Source organism: Solea solea, chromosome 16 (assembly GCF_958295425.1).
Source record: "Solea solea chromosome 16, fSolSol10.1, whole genome shotgun sequence".
In the NCBI taxonomy this organism is placed as follows: domain Eukaryota; kingdom Metazoa; phylum Chordata; class Actinopteri; order Pleuronectiformes; family Soleidae; genus Solea; species Solea solea.
In genome coordinates, this window is record NC_081149.1 from 25387981 (window position 1) to 25413571 (window position 25591).

Genomic DNA, 25591 nt, shown 5'->3' on the forward strand with positions numbered 1-25591 from the left:
AACTGGCAGCGGCGTCTTTGCATTAAGGGCCGGTGGGGCCCGGGCCCCTCCAGAGGGCGCTGCTGTGCAGGGGAGGATTATAAGCTTTTATGTTTCCTGTGTCAAAAATGTCGTGGAGCACAAGTTAATAATAAATTTAACGTTGTCTCCAATGAAACGTCCACAGTTTAATTTGATGAACGCAGTTTCCTCTGTAGACACACGGTGTAGTTGTATGTGTCGGTTGTGCCGGGTGCTGCGTGTCCTCTGTTTCCGGTGGGTGTGGCCCGGCCGAGATATCCTCCCTGCTGCGCGTGCATGTGCGTGTACAGCGCACGCTTCAGGTTCAGCAGTGGGGCCAGAAGTTCAGGCACCCAGAGCGCTTCTCATTGGTTGATTTGAAACAAGGGCGGTCACTGGTTTGTGCACAAGAAGGTTCGCAGAGCGTCCTCTTCAAGAACTCAGTATTTTTATTCTAACTTGTCACTGATAATGTAGTTTACATGTTGTTTGAATTATAGTGGAATTTCTGTAGTGTGTAACTGGTGATACGTGTGTGTGTGTTGTGTATGGGGTTTGCACCGTTCATGTCGTGCATTGTTGTTATTGTTGTCACGTTGTCACGTTGTTGTTTTGATCTTGAGTATTTGATATTGTGAGATTTTGAACACTGCTATTTGATGGTGCTATTGATATGATAATATATGTCATCAGGTTGCCATTGTTTGTGTGATGACATTATTCAGCTGCAATGTTGTGTCAGAGGTGCTGTGGGGTAATATAACAGTAATATGTATGTAATATTCTGGATTGCATAATAAGATTGTTTTTATATGTATGTTTTTAAATGATTTCCATTTTGATTAATCAGTTTGTCTTTTAATAATTAAAACTACTTTCTGGTATTTTTCAGCTTCTTAAATGTGAATATTTCTGTGATGTTTCTGACAAACATTTGAGGTGAAGTGATTCTAACTTGTTTTATTTATTTGATATTATCGCGTTAATATCGTCCCAACTAAACACACACACACACACACACACAGATGTTGCACGCAGCTGCCACTGCAGTGCGGTGTGTGTGTGTGTGAGAGAGAGAGAGAGAGAGAGAGAGAGAGAGAGAGAGAGAGAGAGAGAGAGAGAGACAGTGGCTCCAACAGCAGACACCAAACGACCTCCAGAACTCTGTGGATTCTACGTCTGTTCGGTTGCAGAGATCGACGTTGAGCTCACACAGTGAAACCAGGACCATTGTAAACATCAGCAACCGTCGCCGTCAAATCCGGCTCGTTTTAAATGCACGTCGCGTCACGCTGCGTTACAGAAATCACAGTTTAAATGACGCCGCTCTTCACTGCTGTGAATGAATGTCGCGGGACCGATAACTGGAGTCAACCCGCGCCGAATGAACGAGAGTGTCACGTTCAGTGGGGACGACTTTTAAAAAGCAGCCCAGTGACACATGCTCGTCTGTCCACAACAGAGGAAACCTCGTATCGCATGGTTTTAAATGGGGCTTTGGAACGATGCTTAAACATGGAACACGCCATCGTTGTCTTGTTTTAACAGCGAGTTCGGACAGCCGAGTGAACCCGAATCACCATCTACCGAATAAACTGTCACACCGTGTTTTCACGTCAGCATAATTCCATTGAATAACAAGAGAATCTCAAAAATCCAGATTTCCTCAATGGAGTTTGGTCGCGAGTCTGTATCAGCGGCGGTGACTCGGTATCAGCGCGACAACAGCGGAGGAAAACGCGCGCTGCCGCCGCGCGGTCTCACCGCCGGACTCACCGGGTCTCTGGAGGTTTCCATCAGGCCGCTGGACCGCGGGGAGGAGACCGAGTCCCCGAGCACCAGAGCCCGCAGAGATCAGCGCTCTGAGTCCGCCGCGAACATATCAACAACACAGCGCGGCTGCGCATGCGCAGCGTGGACACAAACGCTTGGATGACGACTCTGCTTCGTGTGTTGAGTACAGATGAGATGAAGAGCACTGCAGCGACACCTGCTGGACACCGCCTGAACCTCCCGGGATCTGTGAGACAAAAGGATCCCGGGAGGATAAATATTTATTAAAAAACAACATGAAAAGAAATAAGACATGAAAAAAAAAATACGATTAATATATTAACACGAGCAGCCAGAGGTTAGGACCACACCCAGTCTCTTTATTTTCATGACTGTTTACATCGTGGATTCTCACTGAAGGCATCAAAATTATGAATGAACACACATGGAATGATGTAGTAAACAAAAACAACAGCTTTTATATTTCCGATTCCCTCGCTTTGATTCGTGCTCTGCACACTCTTGGCCTTCTGTCTCTCAATGACATGGTTTCACTTCAGAATCAGAATCAGAATCAGAATACTTTATTGATCCCTGATGGGAAATTCTTGTGTTACAGCTGCACCTATTCAAAGAGCATGAAATAGAATAGAAATAAGAATAATAATAATAAAAAAGAAACCGAGCAAGAGTAAACGTAAAGATAAACATATGCACGCTTATGTAAAATGTCAATATGTACAATATATACAGGAGAGATGTACACTATACTGTACTGAATAGCTAATCCAGCGATGGTTGTAATTTCAGTTATTATACATAAATAGGTTATTGCCCAGATAATTTAAGGAATTCCACTGATCCCAACATGTATGTCAAACACTAAGGGAGGGAGGAGTTGTGGAGTCTGATGACCACGCGTAGGAATGACTTCTTATGGCGCTCTGTGGTACATTTTGGAGGAATCAGTCTCAGGCTAAATGTGCTCCTGTGTTTGACCAGTGTGTCGTGGAGTGGGTGGGAGACATTCACAGCCTCGTCAGGATTCATGAGTGGAATTTCTTGCCTTCTTAGCCAGGTTGGAACCATCAGTTGTGTTGTGCAGGAGTCAGGTTGGTACACAGCTGACAGCTGTTAGAATTCATATTATGATAGTCAGCAGTCAGCTTGGTAAAGAGGAACCAGAGGACATATGAAGGTCAGTCAGTCCAGAAAACTGTTTCCATGTGCACTCACAAAAACCATCAAACTGGCTCACATGAGGACCGGCCCAGGAGTCACCTCTGCTGCTGAGGAGAAGTTCATTATCAGCAGCTCAGATTAGAGCCCAGATTAGAGCCCAGAGGTGATGTAAACAGAACATTGTATAAAGTATATTTAGATACTTTATTAATCCCCTTAGGGAAATTATTCTCTGCATTTTGACCCATCCTAGAATTAGGAGCAGTGGGCTGCCATACGGAGTAGTGCCCAGGGAACAATGGGGGTTGGGTTCCTTGCTCAGGGGTACCCCAGCCCTTTCGACCTGGTGGGGACTTGAACCAGCGACCTTTCGGTTAGAAGCCAAGTTCCCTTTCCACTTGGCCACAGGCTGCATATCTGTGGACGTGAACAGCGCCACCTACTGTCAAAATGGTGCCACAGACAAATGAACGGAGGTGTAAAGAGTTCAGTTGTAGTGAATATTATGGGAGAGGACAGAAAACGTTGGCAGGTTTCGCTGACACATCATCATGTAGAGGCCTGAACTCAGAGCGTCACGCTCTCCTGCCTGAGGTGACAGCGCTCAGTGATCGTCTGCAGAACAAGTGAAAACCTGACTCAGTCCAATGCTGCGGCTCGTCCTGCTCAGACCTGCTCACGAGGATCAGGATTTAAAGGTCAGTGATAGATGATGTCTGAGCTCCATCCCGTCCTGACACACTGTGATAGAAGGTTCCAGATCCACAGCAGCAGCAGCAGCAGCAGCAGCAGCAGCAGCAGCAGCAGCAGCAGCAGCAGCAGCAGCAGCAGCAGCAGCAGCAGCAGCAGCAGCAGCAGCAGCAGCAGCATGAAACACAAACATCAGCATTCAGCGTCTGTGGACGTCGTGTGGAAACGTCAGTGCTCGGCAGCTTCAGGCTCCTGTTTGGACAAGAGGCCAACGGCAGAGCTGCAGCAGGTAAAACACTGGAAACACACATTCAACCAAGAAAACTGTGACAAACAAGGTTTGATTTATGAAGACTGACTGAGGATGTGCTGTGAGCGCCCCCTGTGCTGAAAACCAGCACGATGAACTGACTCTGCGTTTAAGTCTATGATGTCTGTCACACACGCTCACGTCTTTATCTCACTGTGACACAGACCTTTGTAAACCTGACGCTTGTAAACCTGATGTTTGTAAACCTGACCTTTGTAAACCTGACGCTTGTAAACCTGACGCTTGTAAACCTGACGTTTGTAAACCTGACGCTTGTAAACCTGACGTTTGTAAACCTGACGCTTGTAAACCTGACGTTTGTAAACCTGACGCTTGTAAACCTGATAGAGAAAATCAGTGATTTTAGCTGCGAGGACACAGGAGCTGCTGGTCCTCTGCTGCCTCATGTGGTCACTTTGTGTCACTGAAGTCAATCGGAACAAAGGATTTCAAACATTTGAACTTAGTGATGGAGGCAGCAATGTGTGTGGGAGAGTGAGTGAGTGTGTGTGTGTGTGTGTGTGTGTGGGAGTAGACATCATAGACTTAAACCAGCAGGGGGCGCTCAGAACACAGTCAATGCTGCGAAAAAGTGACCTAACTAAAATCTCACTGACTTATTTGACTTGATTTTTGACTTTTTTGATCTTATTTTTATATTTTAAGTGTAACCAGCTGCTCATTCCTCGCCTCCTCTGATTGGTCGATGTAGGTCCGGTGTCTTGTGGCAGCCAATCAAATGCTTGCGTGTCAGATCCAGGAGGAGCTGGACAGGAAATGTGTCAGAGAGCGGAGACAGCTGGATGGACACCTGAGGACAGTGTCCCTTCTGCAGCGGCAGGTGAAGTCACACAGAGAAAATCCATCAACAAGGTCTAAAGATTTTAGATGAACATTTTTTTGTTACCACTAGGTGGCACTGTTATTTTGAGGTATATAATGGTTGGTAGAAAGAACCTGTCCTGATACATAATGTCCACCTCACTTCATAATCCAGGACAAATGGATGCCAGCAGCTGACTTGAGGGGGCGCCAAAGAGCCATTCTTCCACACCACCTCATTGTTTCTGTCTCAATCTAAAACAAAATCTGTCAGTCAGGAATCTGCATCTCATATTTTTCTATATTGAACTGAGAATTTAAAATAATTACTTCAGCAGGAACTAGGGATGGGAATCAGTATCGGTCTGTATCAGTATGTATCAATATCAGTCAGTATCATTATCGGTCTGTACCAGTATCAGTATCATTATTGGTTAGTGTCATTATCGGTAAGTATCAGCCAGTATCATTATCAGTCAGTATCAGTATGCATCAATATCAGTATCAGTCAGCAGCGGTATCATTATTGGTCAGTATCGGTCTGTATCAGTCAGTATCGGTCAGTATCAGTCAGTAGAAGTATTGGTCAGTATCTGTAGTATCAGTCAGTATCAGTATCAGTCAGTATCAGTTAGTATCAGTATAAGTATCAGTGAGTATCAGTATCGGTCATTATCAGTATCAGTATCATTATCGGTCAGTATCGGTCACAGTCTTTGACATGACTCAGCACAAAGGTGTTAACAGCTTCATATGCTCATAAATGACTGATATCAGTCTCACTCTCTCTCTCTCTCTTTCTCACACAGATCAGTGAAAGTCTCTCAGCCCAGGCAGAGATAAAACTGCAGCTGCTCAGTGTAAAGATCACTGTCACCACCTTCAGTACCAAGTACACACACACACACACACACACACAGACACACACACACACTCCCACACACACACACACATAGACACACACACACACACACACACACAGACACGCACGCAGACACAGGCACACATACAGACACACACAGACACAGACACACACACACACACACACAGACACACAGACACAGACACATACACACACACACACACACACACACACACAGACACGCACGCAGACACACACACACGCACGCAGACACAGACACAGACACACACAGACACAGACACACACGCACGCACGCACGCACACACACACATATACCCATAATCTCCTGCTGCATCAACAGATGCCATAAAGAGCATGAGCGTCGTGGTCATTTGGAGGCGGAGCTTTCTGACCTGAGGAGACAGGAGGAGGAGCTGAGGCTTCAAAAACTACCGCAGCTGCGGCGTCTGCTGGCCGATCAGACTCATCAACAGGGGGCGCTACAAACACAACACCAACAGGTAAACAACAACAAAGCTGAGAGTCGCCTGCTGCAGCGGCATCACATGTCCTTCATGTGTTCCCCAGGACTTACAGGGTCTCCTAGCACAGGTGTCAAGGGGCGTGGCCGTCCAGTCATCACACCTAATGCAGCATGTGGACAAGTGGAGAGGGACGGCGTCCAGCCATGACCGCCAGGTACAGACGCAGCACTGCACGCTCTTATTCTGACAGACAGGAAGTGATCAGAGCAAACATTTGTTCAGCTTGTCCAGCAGGAGGAACTAAGAAGCAGTGCGTTGATTCTGGAGGAGGAGGAGCTAAGGAGCAGAGCGTTGATTCTGGAGGAGGAGGAGCTAAGGAGCAGAGCACTGATTCTGGAGGAGGAGGAGCTTAGGAGCAGAGCGCTGATTCTGGAGGAGGAGCTACAGCGACAGCAGAGTCTGGTTAGAAACAACAACCAAACACAATATTTAAATTATAAGCACAATATTCCATGTAGTTTGTTCTGTGAACGCCCCTTCAAAGTGTATAAACCTGTTGCGTGTAGAACGCTCTGCTGGAGGACCGACATGTGGAGCAGGCAGAGCACTGCGACTTCCAGCTGGTGGCGCTGCAGCAGCGAGCAGAGAGTGTGAGCAGAGGCCTGGACTGTGAGCTGCAGGCTGCAGTTCAGCAGGCTGCAGAACATCAGGCCCTGCTGGACGTCAACAACACGCTGCACACAGAGCTACGAGGCTACAGGAAGCTGCTGGATGGGTGAGTGGAGAACAGTGAGGTTTTAAACGTGTTCCTGAACATTTAGGCAGAGGAAGCAGAAAAAAAACATTGGTAAACAAAGCCGACAACCTGTTAGCATGATCCTGTGTTGTTTTTGGAGGTCGTCAGGTTTAGAAGGAACCTCGAGATAGAAGGCGTTAGAACGAGTCTTTGTTTTTAACCCATCAAAACAATCGCACATTTAAAAACAGAAAATACACAACGTGTTTCAGTTCAGGACAAACAAAAAAGTAAACGCAACAGAAAGGCAGTTTTTTTGGACTGAACAGTCATTTTGGCTCATGTATTTGAACAAGTCAATGGCTCCACAGCGCCCCCGAGAACCATTGAAATCAACAACTCCTGCAGCTGATTTCCCACACACACACATATCAATGACCTATGACCTAAACCCAACTGGAAGGCGGGCATTTTGAATTAAAGTTTCAATATTGGCAGGATCTGGCCCATTTCCACGTTTTACTTTTGCTCCTCCACGATTAATTTGATCGGTGTCAGATTTTGTTTGTATCATCTCAAGACATTCCAGATTAAAAGATAGCAAAGTCTTTAACCATTAGCCTGATGTTTCCAGCTAATGCTAATGTCACCACTCTCCCTGAAACTGGACAAATTATTGAAACACAGGTGATCATTCCCACATTCATCCTGATTCTCTGTTCTTTGTGACGTTTTATGTCTTAACAGATTTTTAAGTCAACCTTTAAAATTCAACCCTACCGTGAGGTCTTTCCCAGACACCTCCAGAAAAGTCACGCTGGACAGAGGAATCACTGCCCAGGGCAGAAACTTCTGGACGATGGAGGTTCAGACGGTCTCTAAAGGCCACGTCTGTACCGTCAAACAAACACCTGCAGTTATCGTACTTTTAGAAACTGTCACCACGAAAAGGTTAACCAGCATCCATAATAAAAAGCCACAAAACTCACCACTGGCCTTGTGCAACACATCACATCTGATCGACTCAATCCATGACCCTGGAACCTTGAGGACAGGAGCTCCTATTGAGAGAACCACCACAGGTTTGGACAAAGGAGCTGTCAATAAGTCCAAAACAGAGAGTCCTGAAACAGCTGGAGTCACCAACACTGGTCCTGGTGGAGAAACAGAAATAAAGCAAGCACCATATTTGATCCTGCAGACAACCACAGAGTTAATGACAGCAACAAATCAAATTCATCACCTCAACGGCCATGACCCAGCTACAGGCCGGAGTCCTGCTATAGTCACATCAGTAAAACTAGAGACTCTATCAGAAAGTGCAAGGGATGAAGATTACCTCTGTTGTAGGTCTGAAGAGGATCAGGGTGAGGTGAACCCGATACCAGACAAGAAGCTCGACAGGGAAGAAAAGAAAGAAGAAAACCAAAGAGCAGAAGAAGACGGTGCTTTGCGATTCAGTCAGAACATGGTATCGTCCGGTTTGTCCAACAGCAAACAAAACCAAACCAAAGACCCTGATACACAGTCCACCACTGAAACCTCCTCAAACTGCAGCCAAGTCAGAAACAACAGTCCAGAGATTCTGCACATGGTTGAATTAGAAGGAAGTTCAGGGTCAGTCAACGGTGCTCATGATACCAACAAGGAACAGGTTGATTTGTTAAGTACTGCAGAGCAGAAAAAGTATCCAAGTCTAACAGATTCTGGCATAGGTTTGAGTTACTGTGACTTTGAAGAGCTTCCAGGTCCAGTAACCTCACATGGATTTCTGAGCCCAACAGAAACAGTTGCAGGTTTAAGCCCAGAAATTTGTCCAATCCCACTTGAGGCAGAGCTGATAATGAGCGATCAAGTATTTTTCCAAGCTGATCTGAAAAAACACATGAAAAGCCCAAATGACTCAGATCCAAGTGTGAGTCCAGTTGAGATGAAGGAGAAGCTGAGTTTAAACAGCGAAGAGGAAGACGAGGAAGTTTACCTGAGTCTGACTGAGGCAAACGCAAATGTGAGACCAGTCGAGACTTACATTCTCTCAACAAAAGAGGATTGGAAGTCCTCATCGTTGAGAGGAGAAATAAGAATGAATGAACCCAGTACAGGGAGCCAAGAAAGTCCATTGTTGGCCAAAGAGCCTGTGACAAACCATCCAGGACCAGGAGGGTTGGTTCTGTACGGGGGAAGTCCTACTGGTGCCAGTTTACTGAGGGAAGGGAACACAGACAATAGCTCAGTAGCTTCAGATGTTCTGATGAGGCTTCCAGAATCAGGGCGATCCAGCAGCAGAGTAGCAGAGGAGGGTTTGGTTCCTGAAGAAAGTCATGGTTGTAAAAGCAGAGTGAGTTTGTCCGGCAGAGGGAGTAATGAAGGGTCATCAGTAAAAACGGCTGTTCCAAGTCAACCAAGGGCAAAACAGTTTGGCAGCAGAGGAAGTGGAGAGTGGACGGGTTACGGGTTAGCCAGAGCAGAAATACAACCAGAAGCCAGAGGGAGTGGTGCTGAAGGCAGGGTTTATGGCGGCAGTCTGAAAGGTATTAGCTCACCAAACTTGGATATTGAAGAATGTCCATCAGTAACCTCAAACCTGGCAACAAGCCCTCCTGAAAAAGGGAGGTTTGGCAGTGGAGAATGGAGAGTTTATGGTGGAAGGGTTCGACATATGAGCAGCCCGGCTCGCAGCTTTAGCTTACCTGAAACCCAACCAGAGTCCACATGTCTACCAACCTGCCCACCACTTCCACGAGGAGAAGGGAGATTTGGTAGCACAGGAAGTGGAGAGTGGAGAGTTTATGGTGGAAATGCTGCATGTTTGAGTTTAACAGACAGGGTCAATGCTAATGACAACCAAGCGCTGAGTCTGCTGAGTGGACCAAGACTCAGCAGTAGCAGGTTGAGCTCAAACGGTGTCGTTAGACGTAGCAGGAGTGTCGGAAGTGGTGGTAAATTAAGTAGCTCCGGCAGTGGTGACTGTAAACCTGTTTACAACTCAGCTAGTGGGCGCAGGAGCAGTGCAGGGAGCGCAGGTGGAGGGAGGACACTCTGCAGCCAAAGAGCCGCGAGTCCTGGGGGAAGGACAAGTGTTAGCGGGGGAAGCGGAGATTGGCTCAACAGTTTCACGACTGGTTGGAATCGTATTAGCAGCGCTGGGTCTCAAGGCAGTGGCAGCGAAGGCAGCCGAGCTGGAGGAAGGGTCCGTAGCACCTCTGGGTCAGGTAGGACCAATAATAGCACAGGGGGGAGGGTCATTAGCAGCAGTGACCGGCCAATCAGGAGCACCGGCAGTGGCACTGGTGGCAACAAGGAGAGAATCAGTGTTTGCAAGATGGCGGCGCTGAAGATCTCAGAGGTGGGAAGAGAGAGAAGTCAGGAGAGAAGAAAACAACAACAACAACAACAACACAAGGCTGCAGGTGAGGAGAGGCAGTTTACAACAAACAAACAACAAACAAACACAAAAACATCAACTCTCTCACTCTCTGTCTCTTAGTGTCTTCTCCACTCCACTTGACCTCAGGGGGCGGGGTCACGAGCGTCTCTCCTGACAACCGTGATGACATCACGCGTCTGTGAGCAAGAACAAGTTTAAACAAACAAACCATTAAAGTTTCAGGTGATGATGTCACAGGAACACCAGCAGGGGTCACCAGACACAGTCACCAGTCACAATGTCACGTTTACTTTTTTAAATAAAGTTGATAAATATCAATATTTGCACGTCTCTGATTTCAGTGAAACAAAGAAATAAAAATGTCAAATAATCGTTTCAAAGCTGAACTTTGAAAGATTTGATGAAAAAAGGAGGAGGATTATTTTGAGATTATTGAATGAATTAAGACATTAGAATTAAAGGTTTGAGCAGCAGGTGGCAGCAGAGTGTTAATTTTCATCTGTGTGAGAGTCAGGGGCCCAAACTAGGATAAGGGATTAAACCGGATTATGATACTAATCCTGTCTGAATTTAGCCTCAGGTCACTGGTGCATGATTTACCATGGTTAAACTGGTCCAGACCATAATAAACAACAGGATCTGTTAATCCTGCATCTTAATCTGATCAGTCAACTGTTCATCTGATTTGACAGCTGTTAATCTGATCTTGAATAAAGTTAGAGTTTTATGAACCTGCATTTAAACATTACAGTGATCACATGAGGTTCAATGTTATTTTAATCCAGATTATTCTTGAATGACTGCATGAAGACCGATGTTCGTGTTGGATTAAAACTTTTTTATGGTGATTTGTGCAGATGTTGAGATGATTAGAAACAGCTGAGGTTTTAAAATCCTCATCCATTCATTCATCTGTGTTTGTGACACAGTGATGTTTTAGATGATGACCTGCGTGAGATTATTGATGAGTCATCACAGCACAGATTATGTAACATATAAATAAAGAAAAGTCAACACACCATAAGTGTCAAACTGCAGCTAACCTACCGACCAGCAGCTACTCTCTGTATTTATACCACATCTTCATGTGTTTATACAGATACTGTACATATTGTATACAGTGTGTAAATAAGAGTGTATGAACAATGTTGATAAATATAAGCTTTGGCAATGTAAGATGCTTGTTACCATGGCGATAAAGACCCTTTTGAATGGATTTAAATGTAATGTGTTTGTGTGTGTGTGTGTGTGTGTGTGTTATTGCTGGTAATTCCCAGAGGCGTGTTAGAACAGAGCCTTGTGAAGTATGTAGAAACACACACACACACACAGTTTGTTGTCAAACAGGAAAAACACTCATGTAGTCACTTAACAGGTGAGTCCACAGAACACAGTCCAGATCAGAGTCCACAACAGAGTCCACAGAACACAGTCCAGAACAGTCCACTTTTTCAAACACATACAAAAGCAGCTTGCAGTTACACATGTTAACCACTAGGTGGTAGACCACTACATTGTTGGTCAGAGAGTTGTTTGTAATAAAAATAAAAGTTTAAATGTGGCTGTTTAATATAGCTGAAGAAGAAGTAGAGTTAAAAATCTTCATCAGAAATTGTGATGATGATGATGAGGAGGAGGAAGAGGAGCGAGGGATGACAGTGGAGAGAGTGATTGATGGATGGATGTCCAGAGGCAGAAAGACAGAGAGAGACAGTTTTACGAGCAAGAGGAAGAAGAAGAAGAAGAAGAAGAAGAAGAAGAAGAAGAAGAAGAAGAAGCCTGGAGGTGAAAGACAAAGAATTAAGGTGGAGTCACACCCTGAGAAGAATGTTGTTACCTAACACACACACACACACGCCCACACACACGCCCATGCACACACACACGCACATGCACACACACACACACACACACACATTTCCTAGTGTGTGTGTGTTTTGTTTTTTTGTCGTTGTCATGTTTTAGGTTCCCAGAAACAGGAAGTATCTGGGGCGGGACATTCTGTCCTCACATTCTGTCCTCACACTCTGTCCTCATATTATGTCCTCACACTCTGTCCTCATATTATGTCCTCACACTCTGTCTTCACACTCTGTCCTCACACTCTGTCCTCACATTCTGTCCTCACACTCTGTCCTCATATTATGTCCTTACACTCTGTCCTCACACTCTGTCCTCATATTATGTCCTCACACTCTGTCCTCACATTCTAAAGTACACTATACCAAAGTACAAGTACAGTATAAAGTATACTGTACTTTAGTATAGTGTACTTTAATATACTGTACTTGTACTTTAGTATACTGTACCTTAGTATAGTGTACTTGTACTTTAGTATACTGTACTTATACTTTAGTCTACTGTACTTTAGTCTACTGTACTTTAGTCTACTGTACTTTAGTATACTGTACTTGTACGTAGTACATAGTACAACTGTACATAGTACAGTTTGATAAGGTTCAATAATCTCACACACACACAGCTGCGTACCTGCATCTCATACAAGCCCCGCCCCCAATCAGGTGATGCTTATGTAAGACTAGAGCTGCAGGCGTAGGTGTGTGTGTGTGTGTCTGTGTGTGTGATTGATTTATTTGTGAAGTTATTCACTCACATGTTGCTGACCTCTCTCTACTCCACTGGGATCGGACCCGGACTCGGACTCAGACTCAGACTCAGACTCAGACTCAGACTGGTGTAACAACAGCACTGTTCCCCCGACATTGAGCACGTGTCCGTAAGATGTCGGCCTTATTTTCTCCTGACAGAGCTACAGTAGTGATCATCACTGCTGTTTACAAGCCACCAGACGCTAATACTAGCACAGCACTCTCTCTCCTGCTGAATGCCATAAAAGAACAGCAGTGGGTCCACCCTGATGCCGTTCACATCATAGCTGGAGATTTTAATATTGCACATTTAAAGACTGTACTCCTGAAGATCCAGCAGGACGTCAAGTGCCCAACAAGAGGGGGAAACACCCTAGATCCCCCACCTCAGCTAGTCAGACCATCTCTCCCTGCTGCTCAAACCTGCATACACCCCGCCCAGACCCAGATCCAGGTCCAGAATGCACTCAGAGAACTGCAGGACTACCTCCAACACACAGACTGGGATCTATTTGAACACCAGGACCTGGATACATTCACAGAGACAGTTCTGTATGTGAACTGTGTCTGTGGACAAAATCATCCGGGTTTTCACAAACCCTGGATGACCAGCCTTCAGGTCATGTGACAGAGCTCTCTGTGGCGCGGCTCAAGCTGACCTCAAAAAAGGAATTAAAAAAGCCAAAGAGGACTACAAAAGGAAAATAGAGTCCCACCTCGCCACCAACAGACCCCGCATGTTGTGGCAGGGTCTACAGTGCATCACAAATTACAGAGGCTGTGATGTGACACCACGAGACCTGAGCAAGTCGCTGGCAGAGGAGCTCAACTGCTTCTTTGCTAGATTTGAAACAACACAGCGACACTCACCTGCTCCAGCCCTGCCCCCACTCCCACCAGGTTCCAGCAACCCCCCACTCACCATGTGCTCCTCGCAGTGAACCCCAGGAAGGCTGCAGGCCAAGACGAAGGACCTGGCAAGGAGCTCAAAACCTGTGCCCACCAGCTGTCCCACGTCTTGTGCAGGATTCTCCCTGGCCCATGCAGTCATCCCCACCTGCCTGAAATCAGCCACAAATATCCCCCACACCAAAGACTGTCTCCCCCCCCCCATGCCAGGATGCTCTTTGTGGACTACAGCTCTGCATTTAACACAATCATCACAGACATTCTGATCTCCAAACTGAACACCCTGGGCCTCCCCCCTCTCACATGTACCTGGATTAAGGATTTTCTCACAAAGAGACCCCAGACTATGAGACTTGGCCTCCATCGCTCCTACCCCTGCATGCTGAGCACTGGTACACCACAGGGCTGCGTGCTGGGTCCCCTCCTGTATTGCCTCTACACGACAACTGCAGTCCGGCCCACAGTGACAACATCATTGTCAAATTTGCTGATGACACCACAGTGATCGGACTAATCTCAAAGGAAGATGAGGCAGCCTACGGAGAGAAGGTCCAGAAGCAACGACCTGGGGCCCGTTTCAGAAAGCAGGTTTAGTGAAAACTCTGAGTTAGTTAACACTGAGATGAAGGAAACTCTGGTTTTTCGGTTTCACAAAGCCAGTTCAGCTTAACGCTGAGTCAATTACCCCGGCAACATACTCTGTGAACCTAACCTGCTCGCTGGCAGGTTTTCTTCAACAAACCCTGAGTTTCTCTGTCTCCTCCTCCTGCTGAGCCTAAAGCAGCTGTCTAACACTCGTTTAGGTCGCATCTCCACGACAAAAAAAGTACATACTCAACTCAACACATCCATTATTACAAGCCTGTAGTCTACTTGTGTTACGTCAGCACATATCATCAAAACTTAATCAAATCAATCAAAAAACAATATTTTGCCAACATTTTAGAGACGCCCCCAAAATCTCACAAATCATGTTTCCAGGGGAGTTCATGTGTCATTAAGGGGGGGTGAGAGGACTGACTCCCCCGTAGTTCACACCAACACTGTCAGACTGTTTTACCGTGTGTTACTGTAGGCTCATCATCACTGTAGACACTCTCTGTACTGTAGACATCATGTTGTGAAATGTTCCTGGCATAGATCGCTGATCATGATGGAGATTATAGCTGATGTGAATATTTATGATGTAGCTGGAAACACTTTAACTTCACTGTAGTGTAGAAGTGACTTTTTGAATCTCGCTGCAGACGAAATATTAATGTTTGACAGTGACTGAGTTTATATTTACACCTGGAAATATAGTCATGAAATAGTGTTGAGCAAAATGTTTTAAAGTAAAATAGAGTGAGTCAGTTTGAACATTGACACTTCAGTTGGACTTTATAATTATAAGTAAATAAATATCAAATGTAACATATGGTCAGACTGCAGCATTTATCATCATTAATGAAGTCTGTTAAATGATGAATGAGTGGATTACACTGTATAAAATGTAATAGTGTTCATTTATTGAACCTCTCTTCACTCCTGTTTTTCAACATAAATGTCATGGTCATTGGCATGTGTTCATATTTCTGCTCAACTGGATTAAAATGGAGGCTGTGCTCTTTGTTTACCCGTTGCCATGGTGAAGCGTAGTATCAGAGCTCCATTGATGATGGCTTTTTTCATTCCAACGCACACGCCAAACTCAGAGTGAACATACTCAGAGTTGATTGAACTACTGCTGATCAACTGTTCTGAAACCTGCTTTCTGAAACAGGCCCCTGGTGTTCAGACCACAACCTGGCACTGAACACCATGACAACAAAGGAAATCCTCATGGACCTCAGGAGGAACAGAACTGACCCTTGTGTGTATCCGTGTGTGTGTGTTTGTCTTATCTGAATATTCACTGTGTGGTCACTTTGTGTCACTGAGTTCAGTCTAAATTCAATATTTTAAAAGCCAAATTTTACAAAATCAGACATTAGAACTTAGTGATGGAGGCAGCAGTGGATCAACTCCTGTGTGTGTGAGGTTAAAATCACTGATTTTCTCTATGAGGTTTGGTGTGGGAGAGTGAGTGTGTGTGTGGGGGGGGGGGAGTGAGTATGTGTGTGTGTGTGTGGGAGAGTGAGTGGTTAACAGTCTGTCTCACAGTGAGATAAAGACGTGATCATGTGACGTAAATTTAATTACAAGTCTTTTGTCGAAGTGGATAAAATTTGTTATTTTGTGTCTCAGGCTGGACACAGGGGGCGCTCACAACACACGAGCGACCCCTACAAACACAACAAACCTGAACGAACCCTAATGAATTTGAAATCAGGCCTGTGCGTGTGTGTGTGTGCGTTTGTGTGTGTGTGAGACTTTAATTTAATTAAAATGATTTTCTGGTGTGGTATAAATAACACGTTGATGAAAACACTTGACATTCATTTGGACTCTGATCAAACTTCAGACAAGACACAGCAGGAGTTCCCACACTTAGTGTGTTGGCATTATCTCTGTGTTTAAACACCGCTAACATAACAAAGGCACTTAGTCACTCACTCACACACTGGCCATATGAAATCAAACCATTATCTTAATGATATTAAACACAACATCTATCAATCACCTGGGTGATGCTCAGTCCTGTCAGTGATGGGAACATGCCTGCAGCTGCACACACACACACACACACACACACACAGACACGCACACAGAGACACAGACACACAAACACGATGATCTTCTTCTCATTGTGTCGTGTGTGTGTGAGTGACAGCTCGTCTTCACGCACGTGATGCTTCACTTTCACAGAGAATCTAAATCGTCGTCCAGGTCTAAACTCGCTCTCACCTTTAAAAGCTTTGATGTGCGTTTTGGCGTGAAGATGAAATCCAGGTGATTGTACAGGTGATGGGTGGAGACCACATTTCTCAGGCACACCTGACACACGAGGTCAAAGCAGGACAGGTGTCTCCTCCCAGGTTTGGCAGCAGCTCTTCATCCTCTCCTCCTCCTCCTTCCACACTCATCTAACGGTATAAAACATGGACTTCTCTCGGAGCTCGCCACTTTCTCCGCTCCGGCTGAAGCAGAAACACCTCCTCCTTTTCCTTCATCACCACAGACAGACATGTCCAGGCTGCGTGGGTTTGGTGGTAGTAGTGGCGGTGGTGCCTACATGAGCAGCAGCAGCAAGTCCGTGCACGGTGGCTCTGGGGGCTCAAACGTCCGAATCTCTTCAGGCGGCTCCTCCATGTCCATGTATGGTGGTGGTGGTGGCGGTGGTGGCGGCGGCAGTGGAGGTGGATATGGCTACGGCTTTGGCGGTGGAGCAGGGTTCTGTGGCACTGAAGATATGGACATCTCCACCAACGAGAAGGCCACCATGCAGAACCTGAACGACCGCTTGGCCACGTACCTGGAGAAAGTCCGAAAGCTGGAGGCAGCCAACGCCGAGCTGGAGCTGAGGATCCGACAGTTCATGGAGAGCAAGACCTCGCCTTCGGCCCGGGACTACAGTGCCTACTACGCCACCATCGCTGAGCTGCAGGAAAAGGTGAGCTGACCGCTGGTCATGTGACCTCATCTTTCATTGACTGAAATGACCGAGTGTTAAAAGTCAACATCGATATGACGATGTATCATCGTCTGTCCCTATGTCCTCGTCTGTCCCTGTGTCCTTCTCATCTGTCCCTGTGTCCTCCTCGTCTGTTCCTGTGTCCTCATCTGTCCCTGTGTCCTTCTCGTCTGTCCCTGTGTCCTCCTCATCTGTCCCTGTGTCCTTCTCGTCTGTCCCTGTGTCCTCCTCATCTGTCCCTGTGTCCTCCTCGTCTGTTCCTGTGTCCTCATCTGTCCCTGTGTCCTTCTCGTCTGTCCCTGTGTCCTCCTCGTCTGTCCCTGTGTCCTCCTCGTCTGTCCCTGTGTCCTCCTAATCCTCATCATCTCGTCCTTCTCCATGTTTCAGATCCAGGAGGCAACAAGTGTCAATGGTGGCATCTACCTGTCTATTGACAACGCCAAACTGGCCGCAGACGACTTCAGGGTCAAGTGAGTGAATTCATTCATTCATTGAAAAATTTAACAGCTCTGGATCTGAAACAAGCAAATACAGTAGATTAGTGCTCGTGTTGGCGGTTTGTCCAAGACAGAGACGTAAACATCACTGGTCCTACTTACCGACTGTCAGCTTACCGTTATTTACCTGACACTTACATAACTAACCAACCGTTAACTAACCGACCGTTAACTCACTGACCGTTAACTCACGGACTGTTAACTAACTGACCGTTAACTCACTGACCATTAACTAACCGACTGTTAACTCACTGACCGTTAACTCACTGAACATTAACTAACCGACCGTTAATTCACTGATCATTAACTAACCGACCGTTAACTCACTGACCGTTAACTCACGGACTGTTAACTAACCGACCGTTAACTCATGGACTGTTAACTAACCGACCGTTAACTCACTGACCATTAACTAACCGACCGTTGACTCACCGACTGTTAACCGGTGACCTGGCGTCAGTACTAGTTGTGACCTACGTCCGTCTGGGTGCAGGTGGGAGAGCGAGCTGGCCATGCGTCAGTCGGTGGAGGCGGACATCGCGGGTCTGAGGAGAGTCCTGGACGAGCTGACGCTGTCCAAGAGCGACCTGGAGATGCAGATCGAAGGCCTGAAGGAGGAGCTGATCTTCCTGAAGAAGAACCACGAGGAGGTCGGTGTCTGCCTCATGTATCTCTACTTCACTTTGTTATTCATATTTCTGTCACACCTTTGACAACCAGCAGGTGTCTCTGTGACACCTGAGTGGTCTCAGTGGGACAGGTCTGCAATGTTCAGACGCAGGTTTGTAGAGTTCTCACCATCTCCTCATTGAACAGGAGCTGCTGTCGTCGCGGTCTCAGATGAGCGGTCAGGTGAACGTGGAGGTGGACGCCGCTCCTCAGGAGGACCTCATGAAGGTCCTGGAGGAGATCAGGGACCACTACGAGGCTGTTGCCGCCAAGAACCGCAAAGAACTGGAGGCGTGGTTTAACGCTAAGGTGAGGGCGTGACATCAGTGATGACATCATCATCATCATCATTGTACAGATCTAAAGGTCAACGTTAAGGACCAGTGTGTGGAGTTTAGTGACATCTAGTGGTGAATCTGAATACTGCACCAAACACTATTACGTTTGTATTTTTCTCAAACATCCAGAGTTTAAGAGTTTGTCCATCATTAATGTTTATGACCCTGTCATGTGACCTGCTCCCTCCTCACAGACAGAATCACTGAACCAAGAGATCAGTGCCAGCACAGAGACCATTCAGACGTCCACGTCAGAACTCAAGGACCTGAAGCGAACGTTGCAGGGTCTGGAGATCGAGTTGCAGTCCCAGCTCAGCATGGTGATCCACCTCTCAAACGTCTAAAAGTCTCAATGTTAACTTTTTCAAAGTTCCAACAAACTCAACTGTCTCCCGTCATACAGAAAGCCGGGTTGGAGGGAACCCTGGCCGAGACGCAGAACCGCTACGGCATGCAGCTGTCAGGCTTCCAGAACCAGGTGACCATGATGGAGGAGCAGCTGGTGCAGCTGAATGCCAACCTGGAGCGACAGTCCCAGGAGTACCAGATGCTGCTGGACATCAAGACCAGACTGGAGATGGAGATCGCCGAGTACAGGAGGCTGCTGGACGGAGAGGGCGGCGGCGGAGGTGGCGGCGGCAGGTGAGACATCTTTAGCTGTCTGAGGGTCAAAGGTCAGTCACAGGACTCACAGGAAGGCGACACCAACAGCCTCCGTTGGTATTTTTGGTGAAAGGCGAACTGAACAGGTCAGAATTCACGACGCAGGAGCCGCGCAACTTTAACTATAAACCATTACTAACTCAACTTTAACTATAAACCATTACTAACTCAACTTTAACTATAAACAATTACTAACTCAACTTTAACTATAAACCATTACTAACTCAACTTTAACTATAAACAATTACTAACTCAACTTTAACTATAAACCATTACTAACACAACTTTAAATATAAACCATTACTAACTCAACTTTAGTAACCCTAACCCAGAACTCCATACAGGCAAATACTGCGAAGTATCTTTTTTTTAAGTGATATTACAAATAACATTAAATATTTTGTGGATTAGCATAAATGAATCAATTGACATTCCAGTGGCCAAAGCGCTCGCCCTCACAAGAGCTGTTGTGTGAGTATAGCGCAAGATATGATTTCACAAATACTTTTGCAATATTGTGATAATATTGTATCGTGACTTAAATATAAGACTTAAATAATATAATTCCTAAAACATCTCAAACGTTAGGTTTTACTGGGAATGGCGTGCTATGACTTTTCTAAACGTTTCATGTAAGATTTTATAATGAGTGTGTATTGCGCCGTTAGCGTGACACATGAAAATAATGACACAAACCTCTAAACAAACTCTTCTCCTGCTCACAATTTCAAACCCACACAGACAGTTTCTACATAAACACGTTGCTCTGGTTGTCGTCTAACCCTGTGCGTTGTTTTCAGTTTCATATGAATTGCAGTTTTTCTTAAAATCACCTAAAAGCACAGAGAGTTCTGCTCAAACCTCTCATTCACTCCCATGTTAACACTCTGCTCTGGAGTTTTTTAAAAATGAAGATTAGGGTGATTTAAAAAGTGTAATTTCTCTGTCAGTTCACTGCCGTTTGTCACAGATGTAAATGTGGGAGCTGCTGAAAGCCTCCTGGCGCTCACACACCAAACATTTACTCTCTGTCATCAACCGTTCTGACAATATGACGACTTTAAAACATGCTGTTTTCTCTGTTTTTTACCGGTTTTGGACAGTTAGAAACTGGTGTTTGGAAGGGGGAGGGGACATCAGGGAGGGGGAGGAGCTTGTGTTGTCTAAATAGTTGTACTTTTAAATATAAACAGTGACAACATGTGCATCCGAGTTTAGAGACTTTAATGAAATGAATTAACTTAAATATGAACAATATTGTCATGTGACAAAAATCACAAGTGAAAGTCAATTTATGATTGATTTTTTTTGTCACAGGAGAGACTAAAAACACATTTCTTCCGACTCTACCTTGACTAAGACGACGGTGACAAAAAAAACAAAAAAAACCCGTATACATCGCACTTATGACTAGCACTTCATAGTTTGGCTTACTTGAAGCTCTTACTTACTTCTAGCTCTTATTTGTACCCAAATGTTTAAATGCACTTATTGTAAGTCGCTTTGGATAAAAGCGTCCGCTAAATGACATGTAATGTAATGTTAGGTAGGAAGTTAGCTAGCACTTCACTAACTGTTAGCTAACATTAGCTAGTTGGGTTGTTAGCTAAAGGTCATTTATTTATTTTCATTTTGGTTTAAAAAAAAATGAAAGACACACGAGGACATTTTTGAAAACATGGTTAGAAAAAAAATGGTTAAAAGTAATATTTGTCAGTATTTTTATGTAAACATTATTTATGATAATGAAGTGATGACTGGTTTTAACTCAAACATAAAGTATTTCTGCAAAGGCACCAGCGCTAGTCGACCATTTATTTAGTAAAAGTTGCTAAAAACATAAATTGTGAGAGTGAATGGTTGTCTCTGGTGACCTCTGGTGACCTCTAGTGTCCAGGGTCTGACCCCGCCTTTGGTCCTGTGTCAGCTGGGAGAAAAAAGTGAATCAAGGAGAATCATTTATAGTTTTTTGTGTTTGTTTGAACAGTTTTTGAGTTGCTTCTCTGTTTCTGTTGCAGCGGCGCTGGCTTCTCCAACTCCTCCTCGGGCATGTCCTCGGGCATGTCCTCCGGCATGTCAACCGACATGTCCTCCTCCAACTCGTCTTCCTCCACCAAACCCACCGCCCCCACCTCCACCACCAAAACCAAGCAGAAGATCATCACAGTGGTGGAGGAGATCGTAAACGGAGTGGTGGTGAGCTCCAAGGAGATTGTCCAGGATGCCGAATGAGCACCAACAGGGGGCGCACTCACTGCTCCTACAAAGAAATAAAGATGGAAATGAAAGTTAAAAATCTCTGCTGTTGTTGTTGTTTTTGTTCAAAGTTCTTCTAATGGCCACCTGATGCTGTTAATGACTTACAAAGAGTCGTTTATTTCCTAACAAAACTGTCAAATCTGTGACACCAGGAAAAAATTCAAATTTCATCTAATTTTATTAAGAATCTCACAGAAAAGTACGTCTGTCAAAAATATCCGGACTTATTTTCCCTCTGCACTCAAACTTTACAAAACATCTTTTCCACAAATGCCTCTGTCTTTGAAGAAACTTTCTTTCAAAATAAAAGTGCTTCCCATTTGACATTGCAGATTTTGGAATTTTAAGTAGATTTTGGAATTCTATGTAGATTTTTTTTAAATATAAGTAGATTTTGGAATTCTAAGTAGAATTTGGTGTGTTCTTACAGTGTTATAAATGAGTTCTTACAGTGTTATAAATGAGTTCTTACAGTGTTATAAATGAGTTCTCACAGTGTTATAAGTGTGTTCTTACAGTGTTATAAGGACATACTTGTGTGTTTTCATGAACAGGATGTTCACCTTCTTTTCCTCATTCACAGAGAAAAAGTTCAGACATTTTTAAAAACACTGACACGCCCTGTTTGTGTCGACATGTAAATAAGTCATATTTGATTTTTAAAGGAGCAGCAAGGAAATGACAACTAGAAAAAAGGGCATTTAGTGTATTTTACATGTTTACACATGATTCAAAAAGGCATGCGTAAATGTTTGTGAGAAGAACTTTGATGTTGAATATGATTTATGTTGTATTAACTTACTATGCAGTGTATACACAGAAAGCATGCTTGTATGTGTGTGTAGTGTATTTCATTTTCATCATTACTTTGATGGTTTTTATGTCTCATAAAGACAAACATCATTTTAGAGCTGGAACCACTGGAACAAAAAAAGCCATGTGAAGAAGAAGAGGAAGATTAGAACTCGTAAAAGGTGAGTTTTTGTTACCTGGTCAGATGAGAATTCTCTAACAGGTTAGTTTGTCTGAGCAGGTTTGACCTGCAGAGAAAACACAGAGCAGCTGCAGGCTAAATATCTGTGTTTCATCACAGCCACTGTGTGTGCGTGTGTGTGTGTGTGTGTGTTAGACTGGAGGGGGGAGGGTCTCACATACACACACACACACACAGGTGCGGGTCTGTACATGCAGGAGAATCCAGGTGAGGGTCAGACTGAGCAGATCCTGGAGGTTTTACAGAAAAAGAGCTGTGAAAGAAAATGACATGAGTGACATAAACACACACACACATACCCACCACCAACACACACACACACACACACACACACCCACCAACAACACACACACACACGCCCACCACCAACACACACACAGCTACGTCTTGTCATTGTGCAACAGGACAACACTTTAAATTCCTTGTATGAGTCGTTTGTGCTCTTGGTGAATGTTTGTCATCTCTGTGCCTGAGGGAAGGTGTGTGTGTGTGTGTGTGTGTGGTGGGGGTGGGTATGTGTGTGTGTGTGTGTGTGTGTGTGTGTATGGTGGGGGTGGGGGTGCAGGATGTTGGACCCCTCCCTCACTTTGGAGAAGCATAAAAAGGGCAGAGTCTGTTCTCTTCTTCACTCCCTCGTCTCCACAGAGCAGGAAACCTCGACCTCCACCATGACCTCCTACGCTCGCTCCGTGTCCTACTCATCTGGCGGGAACCGCCTTGGCTCCCTCAGGGCCCCCAGTGTGTACGGTGGCGCCGGGGGCGCTGGAGTACGCATCTCCAGCAGTAACGCCTCCAGGAGCTACGCTGCAGGTGCCGGTGCAGGAGGCGTCGGGGGCTTCAACCTGTCCGACGCCGTCGTGGACATCTCTGACAACAAGAAGATGGCCATGCAGGGCCTGAACGACCGCCTGGCCTCCTACCTGGAAAAGGTCCGCAAGCTGGAGGCTGCCAACGCTGACCTGGAGCTGAAGATCCGTCAGTTCCTGGAGAGCAAGAGCAAACCCAAGGGCCACGACTGCTCTGCATTCCAGGTGGTCATCAGCGACCTGCAGTACCAGGTGAGACCAGACTCAGTTACTCAGAAAAACCTGTTCCTGTCTGACGTGAACCTGCACCTGTGTGCCGGCCACACCCTTTATCTAAACTTTTCGTCTTCATGAGATGAAAAACTGTATCACACACACACACACTGATGTGTTATTTTCCCAGATCTTAGGCTCCACCGGCACAAACGGAGGTCTGTACCTCGCCATCGACAACGCCAAACTGGCTGCTGACGACTTCAGGGTCAAGTGAGTAAACATGACAATCTACACATAACCTGATACAGGGCCGCGTCACAGACCTGTGGACAACAGGAAGTTACATCAGAGTTCACAACCTCCACACAACTTCAGTTTCAAACATCAAACTGTGACTCTGCTGCCGCACAGGTACGAGAACGAGCTGGCCATGCGTCAGGGCGTGGAGGCCGACATCACCGGACTCAAGAGGGTCCTGGATGATCTGACTCTGGGAAGGACTGACCTGGAGATGCAGATCGAAGCCCTGAGGGAGGAGCTTATCCTGCTCAAGCAGAACCATGAGGAGGTGGGTGCTCCCAGCTCCTCGTTGCACTTCTCTAAATTTGTGATGATTTGTGTTGAGTTGTGTTGAGTTGTGCGTCTATGCTCCTGCAGGACCTGCTGGCTCTGCGCTCTCAGATGAGTGGTCAGGTGAACGTGGAGGTGGACGCTGCTCCTCAGCAGGACATGTCCGTGACCATGGCCTCCATCAGAGAACACTACGAGAGCGTCGCCTCCAAGAACCGCAGAGACCTGGAGTCCTGGTTCCAGGCCAAGGTGAGCCACGTCGTCAACATGAAGAAACAAAATAACATAATGTAACGTGTTTGCTCGCAGCATCTAGTGGCTGTTAGTAGAGCTGCAGTACTAACTAGGATCATGTGTTCTTCCTCCTGCAGTCTGAGGAGCTCAATAAGGAGGTGGCCGTGAGCACAGAGTTTCTGCAGACGTCGCGCTCTGAGATCACAGAGGTCAAACGGACGCTGCAGGGTCTGCAGATCGAGCTCCAGTCCCAGCTAAGCATGGTGCGTTCATACGTTAATACGTTCATACGTTCACACTCACACAGTCTGCAGAGGCTGCACAGCTCCTGACCTGCTCTTCCTCTGCTCTTTTAGAAAGCTTCTCTGGAAGGAACCCTCGCTGAGACCAACAGCAGCTATGCCGGCATGCTGGCCGGGTACCAGAGGCAGGTGATCGCTCTGGAGGAGCAGCTGGCAAACCTGAGGGCCGACCTGGAGCGCCAGGGCCAGGAGTACCAGATGCTGCTGGACACCAAGACCAGGCTGGAGATGGAGATCGCCGAGTACAGGAGGCTGCTGGACGGAGAGGCTTCGACGTGAGTTGATCGGTTTTATTAATCAAAGCTTCACTGATAAAAGAGAGGATTGAGGACTGATGTGTGTGTGTGTTTCTCTGCAGTCTGTCCAAGACTCGCCAAGTGGTCATCGTCACCAAAGAGTTCATCAACGGTGAAGAGGTCATCATCTCTTAGAGCGAGTGAGACAACAAGCGAACTGCGAACCGTTCTCAGGAAAACACGAAATAAAAGATCTTCTGATGAACCGACATGTGTGTGTGTGTGTGTTCATGATGAATTAAACACAACTGTACAACGACAACAATAACGATAATTTCATAACCTGATATTTCTTATTTTCATTCATTTATAAATACAGACTCTAACCTAGCTACTGTTAGCTTGCTAAGCTAATGCAACATCACTTTAGCTTCGGTTGTGATTACCAGGTCTAACCTAGTTATATGAGCTAGTTAGTTCGTACACTT

General features: G+C 45.7%; 4 protein-coding genes and 2 long non-coding RNA genes across 10 annotated transcripts in view; 3 read left to right on the top strand and 3 right to left on the bottom strand.

Annotated features, from left to right (window-relative positions):
- LOC131475737 (MBT domain-containing protein 1-like) overlaps positions 1 to 1938 on the bottom strand; it is a 12362-nt gene extending 10424 nt beyond the window's left edge. For 2 of the 4 annotated variants that reach the window (XR_009242526.1, XR_009242527.1), the window contains exon 1: positions 1777 to 1938. Coding sequence is in view for 1 of the 4 variants with exons in the window: in XM_058654037.1 (XP_058510020.1) it covers positions 1777 to 1797 (21 nt within the window). In the remaining 3 variants the exon portion in view is untranslated. The remainder of the gene's footprint in view (positions 1 to 1776) is intronic. The other 2 variants (XR_009242528.1, XM_058654037.1) reach the window with 1 other exon arrangement.
- Positions 1939 to 3795: 1857 nt separating this feature from the next.
- Positions 3796 to 10566, top strand: LOC131475728 (uncharacterized). The gene is made up of 9 exons (XM_058654024.1): positions 3796 to 3934; positions 4668 to 4796; positions 5587 to 5669; positions 6001 to 6160; positions 6228 to 6338; positions 6407 to 6586; positions 6691 to 6899; positions 7608 to 10270; positions 10348 to 10566. The coding sequence occupies exons 1-9, from the start codon at positions 3824 to 3826 to the stop codon at positions 10428 to 10430; spliced, it is 3729 nt and encodes a 1242-aa protein (XP_058510007.1). The 5' UTR covers positions 3796 to 3823; the 3' UTR covers positions 10431 to 10566.
- Positions 5925 to 6753, bottom strand: LOC131475803 (uncharacterized). Its single transcript, XR_009242535.1, has 3 exons — positions 6678 to 6753; positions 6235 to 6583; positions 5925 to 6139 (listed from the first exon to the last, which is right to left on the bottom strand). It is a non-coding gene; the product is annotated as an uncharacterized LOC131475803 (long non-coding RNA).
- On the bottom strand, positions 7690 to 15500 carry LOC131475802 (uncharacterized). Of its 2 annotated transcripts, none has more exons than XR_009242533.1 (4): positions 13780 to 15500; positions 10334 to 10424; positions 7850 to 8014; positions 7690 to 7751 (listed from the first exon to the last, which is right to left on the bottom strand). It is a non-coding gene; the product is annotated as an uncharacterized LOC131475802 (long non-coding RNA). The 2 variants fall into 2 exon arrangements; XR_009242534.1 differs by lacking the exon at positions 13780 to 15500 and adding an exon at positions 12863 to 13763.
- Positions 15501 to 16807: 1307 nt separating this feature from the next.
- On the top strand, positions 16808 to 21784 carry LOC131475753 (keratin, type I cytoskeletal 13-like). Its single transcript, XM_058654067.1, has 7 exons — positions 16808 to 17298; positions 17707 to 17789; positions 18310 to 18466; positions 18633 to 18794; positions 19018 to 19143; positions 19227 to 19465; positions 21505 to 21784. Exons 1-7 carry the CDS (start codon positions 16873 to 16875, stop codon positions 21716 to 21718), a joined length of 1407 nt encoding a protein of 468 aa, XP_058510050.1. The 5' UTR covers positions 16808 to 16872; the 3' UTR covers positions 21719 to 21784.
- A 1506-nt stretch (positions 21785 to 23290) lies between these two features.
- Positions 23291 to 25372, top strand: LOC131475758 (keratin, type I cytoskeletal 13-like). The gene is made up of 7 exons (XM_058654073.1): positions 23291 to 23797; positions 23949 to 24031; positions 24173 to 24329; positions 24419 to 24580; positions 24703 to 24828; positions 24922 to 25142; positions 25226 to 25372. Exons 1-7 carry the CDS (start codon positions 23306 to 23308, stop codon positions 25296 to 25298), a joined length of 1314 nt encoding a protein of 437 aa, XP_058510056.1. The 5' UTR covers positions 23291 to 23305; the 3' UTR covers positions 25299 to 25372.
- Positions 25373 to 25591: the final 219 nt, after the last annotated feature.

Coding starts and splice junctions, on each gene's coding strand:
- LOC131475728 (XM_058654024.1), top strand. CDS start 3,824: ATGAAACACAAACATCAGCATTCAGCGTCTGTGGACGTCGTGTGGAAA. Junction 5,670..6,000: donor GTCACCACCTTCAGTACCAA/GTACACACACAC, acceptor CTGCATCAACAG/ATGCCATAAAGAGCATGAGC. Junction 10,271..10,347: donor ACAACAACACAAGGCTGCAG/GTGAGGAGAGGC, acceptor TCTGTCTCTTAG/TGTCTTCTCCACTCCACTTG.
- LOC131475753 (XM_058654067.1), top strand. CDS start 16,873: ATGTCCAGGCTGCGTGGGTTTGGTGGTAGTAGTGGCGGTGGTGCCTAC. Junction 18,467..18,632: donor TGAAGAAGAACCACGAGGAG/GTCGGTGTCTGC, acceptor CTCATTGAACAG/GAGCTGCTGTCGTCGCGGTC. Junction 19,466..21,504: donor GGCGGAGGTGGCGGCGGCAG/GTGAGACATCTT, acceptor TTTCTGTTGCAG/CGGCGCTGGCTTCTCCAACT.
- LOC131475758 (XM_058654073.1), top strand. CDS start 23,306: ATGTTGGACCCCTCCCTCACTTTGGAGAAGCATAAAAAGGGCAGAGTC. Junction 23,798..23,948: donor TCAGCGACCTGCAGTACCAG/GTGAGACCAGAC, acceptor TTATTTTCCCAG/ATCTTAGGCTCCACCGGCAC. Junction 25,143..25,225: donor CTGGACGGAGAGGCTTCGAC/GTGAGTTGATCG, acceptor GTTTCTCTGCAG/TCTGTCCAAGACTCGCCAAG.